Raw genomic sequence first — 11,028 nt, forward strand, 5'->3', positions numbered from 1 at the left:
AGAGCTTTGAGCCTCTCGGGTCTTCATGTGAGGACAGTTTGCTCTCCGTCTCAGAGAAAGGAATAAAAACTAATAGTATTATTCAACGTTCTTCTTTAGCGACTTCTTTTCTATGACTAAGTGACACATTTTATAGATATTTCTATAGATAAAAGACAGAATAAACTACAGTCAAGCCAAATAGTTATTAAATAATAGGTGTGTAATAAAACAAGACATTTGGGTACATTTTGAGCAGTTTCACTCTGATCTTGTAACACAATTATCTGCCGTAATTCTATATTTTTAGTATTTCTTTTCACTTTGCTTGTTTTATTTGCGTCCTTTCTGGTCAGCAGAGCGAAATCGCTCCGTAAGTATTAACTGATATTACCGCTCGGACACGCTAGTTTATTTAAATTAAAGGAGGAACAACAAGGATGAACTTGGAAAAAGGACGAGGTTCCACTTTTTTTCCCCACATAATGTGTTGACAAATCACATGATAGAGACCAACACAAGCGCTGTCATTTCAGCATTTAAACATCGACATTTAAGCCGACAAACAAATACCAGATTTCACATTCCAGCATTACTCTCGTGAAGATACACAAACATCTGGAGAGGGTTTCCTTTCTGACCAAACATCAGGAATCGGATCCAGTTGGTGTCGGTGGTTTTACAAGAGTCAGAAACACAATTACACCAGAGAACAGAACGGAAGGAATTGCACTTAAAAAAACTTAAATAACAAATATAGTTGGGATTTATGGCGGCCGTAGCTCCTTTACCCACTGAGTCGCCGGTTCGATTCCCCCCAAATGCTGCGGTCCACAGGTCCAACATCTGTGAGCGAGAAACCCGAGTTCCTCCCAAGATGTTCCCTGTGTTCACGTACACGACCAATTAAATTAAACCTGTTTTTTTGTGAATAAACATCAGATTAAAACAGAAGAACTTTCCAAAGTCAACAGACTTTCAGTCATTTAGAAGCAACTCGTCGTGTTGCAGCTTTCCTTCAGCGTCACTCTGGAAATTACAAAGACTTTTCCCAGCAAATAAAAAGCCCAAAAAGTCACGGTCCCCTCAGGCCGCTATGGCTCCCCGAGTTCGCCCTCCATGGTTCGGACCAGCACGTAGAGCTCGGCGAGCCCAACCACGGACGCGGCGATCACGGCCGCGATCACTCGCTGGAAAACAAGCGACAGAAACCAACAAGGAAAGAAAAACGTTGGTTACTTTTGAACAAAATATAATGCTCTAACGTGCATAATTCTAACAATATTCTGTTAGAAAAGGGGAGAACTTAAGCGTACACAATCATTTCCATCAGTATTGTAAGTGGATTTATAGTGGACAGTTGGCTTTACACAGAGATGCTACTTGTGAAGCAGTCAAGGATCATTTTTGTTTTTATGCAAAGAAACGCAGCTGTGTAGCAACAACAAAGACTCTCTTACCGCCCCGGTGTCGGTGAACAGGTACTGACTCCCCATGTAGGAGCAGGCGAACGCAGCCACCACCGTCACCAGGAAGTTGAAGACTGTCGCTACCACGGCTTTGACCGACCTCACTGCAGGAGGAAGAGGAAGAAGAAGAAGAAGCTGATTTGGCCTCTGACTGCTGCAGTGGTGATTATATAATGAGCACTGAAACTGCAACGACATATCAGAACGGGAAACAGCTTCTTACCTTCACGTCCGAAATCTGCCAACGTTCCGCCTCGGCTGACTTCCTGAAGACAAAGAGAAAATATTATATATAATAAATAAGAATTATATTTGTATATTTAGACCTCATAGCACGAAATCCCACCTGGGACGTGATGAAGACATTTCTTATGTAAACAAAAAGGTACCTGAGTGTTGACATTGCGCGTGATCCTGCTGTATTCCTCGTTGGCCAGTCGGGCTTTTATTCTCTCGAGACGCGCGACCAGGACGGGGTTCTAAGAGAGGAAAGTCAACGGCTTGATTCTCTGTTGTTCCCAGGTTGTTTTGAGTATCTTTATAGTTCTTTTGGAAATAATAATATGTCACACAGGACAGATACATTTCAGAAATTGGGCTCTATTGTCAAGGTAGTTTTGAGAAATCACATAAAAACTTAAGTGTTAATACGAGGAACTTTCATGTTGTGTTGATTCTGTCGCCCCCTGTGGACTAACGTGGTAGTGCTCCCTCACACCAGGGTCCCTTCAGAAAACCCCTCATTCTACTGCAGCATGGTCTCACAGTCTGCCCCTTCCAGTCCTGGTTCTGGTTCTCCCGGACCTCCCTTCCCTCTAGCGGGTTGAGCACTACGTTCTGAGTCTCCAGAGAAGACATGCTCTGCTCCTGGAGGAGGAGACGCTGCTGGTGCTGCCAGGAGATGAGCTCTTCTCCCCGCAGAGCTCAGGTAAAGCCGGATCGTGGTCTGTCCACGGTGGTCTGGTCTCTGCTGGAGGACCTGGGTCTGTCCACGGTGGACTGGTGTCTGCTGGAGGACCTGGGTCTGTTCACGGTGGTCTGGTCTCTGCTGGAGGACCTGGGTCTGTCCACGGTGGACTGGTGTCTGCTGGAGGACCTGGGTCTGTTCACGGTGGTCTGGTCTCTGCTGGAGGACCTGGGTCTGTCCACGGTGGACTGGTCTCTGCTGGAGGACCTGGGTCTGTTCACGGTGGTCTGGTGTCTGCTGGAGGACCTGGGTCTGTCCACGGTGGACTGGTCTCTGCTGTAGTCCGAAGGATGTTCTGGTGAACCTGCACGATGTCATCTGGTTTCACCAGAGTCTAACCCGGTGGCGCCGATGACGTCATTAAGAAGAATGATGTAATAATGCTACCTTGCGAGTGCAACACTAATGCAGCAGCTGGGGGTCTAACAGATGTTTAATAGAACTTTAGCATCACATACTCTGGGAGGCTTCACCACCTCAGGCAGGTGCAGCATACTGTCCTCCAACAGCTCGTGCAGGTAGAAGGGATGACCTGGAGGAGAACAGCCACAAGGACGCATCGTTACTGGATGGGTTCGAGTATTGGTCGTTGTGTTGCAGAACATCGGGTACCTTCGTCCTGGAGGTGTCTCTTCAGAGTCCTCGCGGTGCGGAAGGACACGGTCGTCGGTCCCGTTTTTCCAAGAGTCTCCTGCAGTTCTTCTCTCAGTCGTTCGGGCAGACACGAGTCGGTCCGTTCCAACAGCTGCGTCACCTTATTTCTGAATTTATCGCCGACTGTAAATGCCGACGCCATTCTTTTAAATCCCAATAAGTGACCGGAAGCGTGACGTTAAGCGACGCAGCTGTCTAGATAAAACATAACAAAGCGTGTTCTCTGTTGGCGAACATATGGCGACAGGAAGGGGAAGCCGACACAACCCGTAAACGTTTTAGTTGTTTGAAATATAATGTTAAAAGAACAGCGAGTGGAGGTTTTTCGTTCAAGCCCAGCAGGACGCCATGTTGTTGATCTTGTGACATGATGACGCAGTTGCTCATGTGACCGTAACTACTTAGCATTATTGGGCAATTATTTTTACATCCTAAAATATCTTTAATCATTTTTATTATTATTATTTAATTCATATTTATTTATGAGTGGAACGTAATGTTTTATTCCACATTCCGCTGAAATGTTTCTCGCTTTGGGACGCGACCTCCTTTTGGTGCCTTCAAGGCCTCCAAAAAAATGGATTTAAAAAAAAGGCCTGACACGCAAAAACATTTGCCAAAAAGCGCTACAAGACTAGTATTCATAACCTTTTTTTTACTAATTCACACCTGACCTCCACACTTGTAGGCTCTTAGCACTTGACAAAACGTTAATTAGGCAGACATTTGAGTTGGACGTTGTTGGAACTTTTTGATTATATAAATGAAAACTTCACTGCTTAAAAATATCATGAATGAAAGCGAGCTTGCGAATTCATATCGTTTTGGGTCATTGCGTTTTGTTTCAGGAACAAAATAACCACCACCTGTTCTAAAAGATCATAGAAATTCGAGTTTAGAAATGATCGTTCTCGTACGTACGACTCTCTCAGTCACCCCCTGAAAGCACCGTCGTTACCTCATCCCTGTAAATGCGTGCGCGTGAGCTCTCCTGCCACTGCTCCGGCTGTTAAAGATGGCGGCCTGCGCGTTACGCCGAGGCTTGTTGAGCACTGTCAGTAAATACAACAAGAAGCACACACACAGAATACTGAGCGTTGTTGACGGCGGCAGCGGATACGAGGTGTTCAGGCCGCGGGTTCAATGCCGGGCCTGCGGACTGCCCGGTGGCGTCCAACAGAGGCGGTTTATGTCGTCACGGTAAGACCCGCAGCCAGTGCCGCCCTCCCCGTCATATGCTAACATGCTAAAGGATTTCGTTAACGTTAGCTGCGTGCGATCCCTTCAGGGTGGCGCCGTAAAGACACCCGGCTACGTTTCTGCTGAGTTGACAGCTGCCTCGACACGAGCGCGTTTTGAAAACGTGAGCTGACATTTATTGAGGGTAAACTTTCAGAAAGTGCCGTTGTCCTCTGTTGCTAGCGGGCTAGCTGTCTTGCTAGCTAGCCAGCTGCTTAAATCTAGCTGCTTAGCTAACCAGCTAGGTACCTGGGCAGCATGGCTTAGTAACACCTGACAGCCTCCAAGCTGCGTCACAATGCCTTATATCACAATAAATGAATGCAATAAATGCCTTATATCACAATGGAGGAATGTTATTCAATAACTTTCCATACTTAAGAGACATTCTATTGTGGCTTATTATAATCCGCTGAAACTGTTGAAACAACTTGTAAATCATCTAATGTAATCATTATTACACCATTGCTTTATACATTTTGCCCGGGGACCAATTAGGGTTTAGGTGTCTTGCTCAGGGACACTTCGACTTGAGACCTCGGGCAGCTGGGACTCGAACCACCAACCTTGCGGTTCCCAGCGCACCCCCTGCGCCACGACGACCCCTATAGTTATTCTGTGACAATTATTTAATAACTAATTAACTGGATAGCTTCTTGCTCACATATTCTAAATATGATTGTTCTGTTTCACGTTATCGCATTTAGTCACGATTATAGTTTTCTAATTCCTAAAAGCCTCATTTTTTTATTGGGCATATAGTTTATATTTGTCCACTGGCTCTTATAGGTTCATGAGACCCTTTTCCAAACCTCCACATGTTCATATATTAACTTATGATTTAGTTTCTTACCTAGATTGCACTTGCAGTTTTATGTCATAATATATTAAGAAACCGTTCACACATTAAACGGTGTGTTTCTGTGTTTGTTGTTTTTCATTTTATGACACATGTCAACTTGCAACATTTCACAATAGTTCAATATCAATATAGATATAAATGGTATAGCAGAACTATTATGTATGCCTGGCATTAATATGGGACAGCATGCAACACCACAGGGACCTGGAACTCTTACTAAACAGTTGATGTTAATCTAACTGGTTGTTTTTGAAAAGCAAAAGCAGCAAGTCACCTTTCTGAATCCAGATGGACATACTTTGTTTTAAGTTCAAGTGATTCAGGCTTTTCTTCGCACTAACGGAAATAAATTGATGGTGCAAAAGGTGCGTTGTTGTGATCCACTGCAGAGAGAAGCCAGTCTGTCAACCGTATTCTGAAGGAATCGTATTAGGATTTTGTAAAACGACCTCGACGAGAGGAGATGTAGTTGGGTGGAATAAAGGCGGAGTGATACAACACCAATTCGTGTCCCTTGAAACTTTACCTTAAAACTTTTTCATTGTGTAAAGCACATGTCCGGTCTTATTGCAGTCGCCAACCTTTTACCCAAAGAGGACGACTGCTCTGCGGCTCGATGAACGGTCTTCTCTTTGCAGAGTAGAGCGGCGAGGTCAGCTTGTTCCCGTGCTCTCTGGCACGGGGTTCGTTGGCCGCGCGTTTCAGAAAGGACGGCTATATTTAGATCTGATTATCCAGACAGGACCGGACAGGGAATTGACATTTCTCAGTTTAGAGGTGTGTTCCAAGAGCCCTTTCCATGTTCAGTGGAAACATCAGGATATTCCTGCAGTTATTCATGTGGAATTGGGGGGGGGGGTAGTGTGTGTGTGTGTGTGTTGCTCCCTCGTATGAATAGAAAGTTGTTTTAGGTTACCAACAGATTATCAGTCGCTAGTTCAACATGTTCCTCCTCCAAGATGATCACATCTGGGGAGTTTTGTGTTTTAAAATACAATTAATGCCTAAAATACACGCTGTCTGAATTGAATTCTTGTACATTTATAAGATTTGGCCTTCAGAATAAAAACATCTATTGACAGGCCTAATAATCAGGTTATTATTCTTACAGGCAGGATAAGTAAATAACCACAAGCGCTCCATATATCCACCTCATTAATCCCCCGCGCTTCATCTGTGCTGAAGATTAGCTTTGCAGGCGACTATTCTTGTTATTTATTTCGAGGCACCAGCTGTTGTGTGCGTTTGTGAGTCTGCAGGCGAGGACGTAGATTAGAATGATATTTCTCTTTGTTGACATCTGACAAATCGAGGTGTTTTATTTAATCTGGTCAAAGTTGTGATTGTGATTACGACTGACGGGGCGGAGAGATGTTTCTTAAAGGGATGAATGTAAATTGTCTCCACGGGGGGCTGAAGCCTTTTCTCAACTGTTGATGCTCCGCAGGGATTTAAACGGTTTGTTTGTTCCTACAAAATGTTTTTTGGGGGGGGGGTAAAGTCAAACCTACAAATGTTTATGAGTTATGGTCTCAGTCTCTTGTTTCAAGTCTTCTTCAATCACACATGATGTTCATTTAGTAAACTATGGTCCCTTTAGAGTCAAACAGACCATAAAGCAGGGGGCGCTTTAGGGCGGGGCTACACGCTGATTGACAAGTCTTGATGTCCTTGAAGTCCAGATATGGTCACTTTCCAGTTCACTGGTTGATGAATCCACTGTTTCAAACACACACACACACACACACAGTGTCCAGTGTGTAATGGTGTTGCCTGTTTGGCAGGAGCAGTCCTGAAGGGAAGATTTTGGAGACGGTGGGAATGTTTGAGGCTGTAAAGCAGCACGGAAAATATGAAACGGGACAGGTAGGTTGTTCCCATCTCACTCACTCTAACATCACATTCCCTCATGTCAATATTAGACATATTCTTTTATGATGTCATGGCCACCTCAGCCTGTTTTCTAGCTGTAAATCAATCTTTTTGTATTTTCTTATGGCACATTTGCCCCTTTAGCTGTTCCTGCACAGTGTTTTCGGCTACAGAGGCATCGTCTTGTTCCCCTGGCACGCCCGGCTCTACGACCGAGACATCACCCCCCCCATGGCCGAGAGGTAAACCTCTTGCCCAAAGCACCCTCTTGTTTTGTGGTAGACTTTGTTTATCGGAGATCTAATTGATTTATTTTCCTTCCTCACTTTGGTTCCTTCAGCAAACCGGAGCCTCCTGGAGCTCACGGCTCCAAGGAGGTGAAGGGCAAGACTCACACCTACTACCAAGTCCTGATCGACACCCGGGACTGCCCCCACATAGTGAGTCGCCCTGTGGTCAAAAGGCTTCCTGCTGAGGGGATTAAAGCGGATGTAGTTCAGTAGAAAGTATGGTGGTACTCAGTAGTCATCTGGACGCGCAGTAGGCGGAGATGTTCAATGGAGACCACGCCTCCCACTGATCTCTGGTTGTTTATGTGTGGATTCTGTTTCTTTGCTGTTGCAGTCTCAGAGGTCCCAGACGGAGGCGGTGACGTTTCTGGCGAACCACGATGACAGCAGAGCCCTGTACGCCATCCCAGGTGTGCCCACGTCACGTGTCTCATCATTCCGACGCTTTCAATCCAACTCCCTGGATTCTTTTTTAAAGATGGAGGATAGAAAAATATAATATTTTTTTTCTTAAATATATTTCCGTGACCTTGAAATGATCCCTTTTATTATTTTATGAGAAGTTGCCCAAGTATTTTATATCTGACTTCCACAAAGTGGGCTCATGAGATGCAATGAAAGTCCAACTAAATTAAGTTAATATTACATTTTAAATTCAATTAGAGTGTGTAGAGCACCTAGAACGTCCCATAATTCAACTCACTCCTGTGTTTTGTCGAAACCCGTCTTTCTGGTAAGCGTGGCAGTCACCCCCGTCGAGAGGTCCTCTCCTCCCAGGCACCGGGGGGGTGGGGGGGGGGCTGCTTGTCATTCTCCCGTCTTCAGTTCCACATCAGTATAAGAGCGTCGTGATGGTTCTCTCTCCTTCAGGTCTGGACTACGTGAGCCACGAGGACATCCTGCCCTACAACTCTGCAGAGCAGATCCCCATCCAGCACGAGCTGTTTGAGCGCTTCCTCATGCACAACCCGGCCAAAAGTAAGCGCGCCCCCCACACACACACACACACACTTTTAGGACCTTTTCTTTTATTGTCAGAGGAAATATCAACGTGTATTTCAATATAGACGGTGAACTAAAATAAGTATTTCGATTATTTCCATCATAACAAAAGTGAATGCTTTATAATGAAGCAAATGAGTCCCAAGGATCCATTTCCCTGATACACGAGTCCGCTCATTGTTGGTGAGTCAATGTGTGTTTGTGCGTCTGCAGCTCCTCCGTTCACATCCAGAGACACCCTGAAGGCCTGGCAGGAGAAGAACCACCCCTGGCTGGAGCTCTCCGACGTCCACAGAGAGACCACGGAGAACATCCGTGTCACCGTCATCCCCTTCTACATGGGCATGAGGGTCAGTGGGGGCACGGCGGCCATCTTGCTTCTGGCCCTGTAGGCTTCTTTAAATGCTAATGTAAAATGTTTCTTCTTCTCAGGAGGCCCAGAACTCCCACGTTTACTGGGTGAGTGGCTTTTATTCTGTGTGTGAGCTGTGTGTGTGTGTGTGTGTGTGTGTGTGAGACCAGTGTGTGTGTGTGACACCGGTGTGTTGTCGCCCTGCAGTGGCGCTACTGCATCCGCCTGGAGAACATGGGCAGCGAGGTGGTGCAGCTGAGGGAGCGGCACTGGAGGATCTTCAGCCTGTCGGGAACCCTGGAGACGGTCCGAGGGCGAGGAGTCGTGGGCCGCGTTAGTACTTGTTTACCTTTTTCCAACTTGAACACAAATGTATCGGGAAGATCTGATCGTACACGCGTGATTGAGCTGTAAAGAACTGAAGTGTTCTGTGTCTCGACCTCCAACGTTCTGGTCTTCTCGTCTCTCAGGAGCCGGTGTTGTCCAAAGAGCAGCCGGCCTTCCAGTACAGCAGCCACGTGTCCCTACAAGCCCCCAGCGGCCACATGTGGTGAGTCCACGTCTGGAACTTTCAATCACTGCCCCCCCCCTCCTCGCCTCCCTCCCCCTCTGCAGGTTTAACACTCTTCTTTCTGTCTCCAGGGGGACGTTTCGCATCGAGAGGACCGACGGCTCCCACTTCGACGTCCGCATCCCCCCCTTCTCGCTGGAGAGCAACAAAGAAGACAAAGCGCCCCCTGCTGGCTACACGTTCTAACTGACCAGTCGGGCTCCTACGCCGTAACGTCGCCTCGGCCTTCAGCGCGAGATTGACAGTCAGGTGACTCAGGGAGGGGAAAAAAAAGTGTTTCTAGGCCTAAACTCCGCCCCCTTTCTATTCCTGTGAGGTCGCAGAGCGCCATTACGTCATCGAGTAACTCATGAGGTGGAAAAGTTATCATGAAGAGCCTTCAAGTCCAACATGTGACTCTGCGATGTACAGAAAAAGCACCCGGCAGTGTTCTTCCTGTTACGCTTCCCGTTCTTCCCTCGCGGTGCAGTTGAGCCGGTTACTGTGCTGAACTCCCATTTATCAGTTAAATGTACAAAAAGTCCAAATGAACCTGAGTCTCACGTCCCAAAACGAGCTACACGGATCTCTACTCAACGCAACTCTTAGAAAACACCAGATCATTATTTATTTGGGTGATTTTTGTAATCCTGTTGACTTTAAAGTCCAATTCTCTTGATTACATCCACTGTTTGAACATCCGGGTGTGTGTGGGGGGGCGGCTGTATACTTTTTATAAGCAGTGGACTGAAAACGTTTGGCTTTTAGTTAATAACAAAAGAACGCCATAAAATAATCAAAGTGAGCTGAGAGGCTTTTGTGTTTTAAAAAGAAAACTTGTCTAAAAAGCAGAATCAAGTCGTCATCGTCCTGGACACCGAATGGAAAAACAAAGTTATTTTTTCTGTTCAACGAGAAGAAACACGTGAATACTGTAAATAAATATGTAATTAAACGAATAAATAACCTTTTTTGAAAAGTACAACTTGATGATGGGAGTTTCTTTCATTTATGTTCCTGCACTTCTCAGACTGGAAAGAAATAGAATGTTTGTGTTCAATGAGCTTTGATTTGACTCGTTGATGTTTAAGGATCCGGATCCAAATGACTAAGTTTATAAACCTTAACCAGCAGAGGGAAGCGTCTCACCGTCCATCGAGCAGCATTGAATGCTGACCAGTTTACCTTTAGTGCACTTGTCCAGATGTAAATGATACCCGACAGTTGAGCTGAGAAACTACATCATATACTAATTAAATCCATTTGATCTAAATGAATTAGCCACACTCTCCAAAGCATTTTAAATGAAGAGTTTTGCCAACGTGATTTTTTAAAATTTATGCATAACGCTGGACTCCATCGAAAAAACAGCCTTTTTTATAAATCTTTAATGACTTGAAACCATTTTATAAAATAAGCATTTATTTGCTTTTAGTAAAAAAACATGGCATAAAGCATTAGTTTTAATCCGTTTTATAAAGTACAAAAAACATCCTAATTCCATTTAAGGAAAAGTCAAATACGTGCGTCACAAGCCTGGTTTCTATTGCAGTTTTAATAATATATAATATACATAACTGTTCATTTTACGACCAGCTTTATGTCGACGCTTTATGCCGAATTCACAAAACACCGCGCAGGATTGTGAAGAGAACGTCTCATCTCGACAATACGTGAATGTGCGTTTCAACGAGCACAGCGACGTTAAAGTAACGATTAAAAACGCGACGCGACCCAAACTTCCCCCTCCACCGCGTGCACTCGCTGCGCGCTCCCGGCACTCGGTTGAACA

The 11,028-nt window shown here is 45.3% G+C and overlaps 2 protein-coding genes across 3 annotated transcripts; one reads left to right on the plus strand and one right to left on the minus strand.

Annotated features, from left to right (window-relative positions):
* Window positions 1-509: 509 nt before the first annotated feature.
* On the minus strand, window positions 510-3,587 carry vma12 (vacuolar ATPase assembly factor VMA12). Its single transcript, XM_040181253.2, has 6 exons — window positions 3,028-3,587; window positions 2,874-2,947; window positions 1,838-1,927; window positions 1,672-1,714; window positions 1,440-1,552; window positions 510-1,169 (listed from the first exon to the last, which is right to left on the minus strand). The coding sequence occupies exons 1-6, from the start codon at window positions 3,209-3,211 to the stop codon at window positions 1,074-1,076; spliced, it is 600 nt and encodes a 199-aa protein (XP_040037187.2). The 5' UTR covers window positions 3,212-3,587; the 3' UTR covers window positions 510-1,073.
* A 430-nt stretch (window positions 3,588-4,017) lies between these two features.
* On the plus strand, window positions 4,018-10,218 carry poldip2 (polymerase (DNA-directed), delta interacting protein 2). 2 transcript variants are annotated; one of them, XM_040181239.2, is made up of 11 exons: window positions 4,018-4,269; window positions 6,961-7,036; window positions 7,187-7,284; window positions 7,383-7,482; window positions 7,667-7,742; window positions 8,203-8,310; window positions 8,548-8,684; window positions 8,767-8,793; window positions 8,894-9,019; window positions 9,157-9,236; window positions 9,329-10,218. In XM_040181239.2, exons 1-11 carry the CDS (start codon window positions 4,085-4,087, stop codon window positions 9,441-9,443), a joined length of 1,128 nt encoding a protein of 375 aa, XP_040037173.1. In that variant the 5' UTR covers window positions 4,018-4,084; the 3' UTR covers window positions 9,444-10,218. The 2 variants fall into 2 exon arrangements, with proteins under 2 accessions (XP_040037173.1, XP_040037164.1); XM_040181230.2 differs by having other exon boundaries at window positions 4,022-4,269; window positions 6,955-7,036.
* The last annotated feature ends 810 nt before the right edge of the window (window positions 10,219-11,028 follow it).

The sequence above is a fragment of the Gasterosteus aculeatus genome, chromosome 1, assembly GCF_964276395.1.
Source record: "Gasterosteus aculeatus chromosome 1, fGasAcu3.hap1.1, whole genome shotgun sequence".
NCBI lineage: Eukaryota > Metazoa > Chordata > Actinopteri > Perciformes > Gasterosteidae > Gasterosteus > Gasterosteus aculeatus.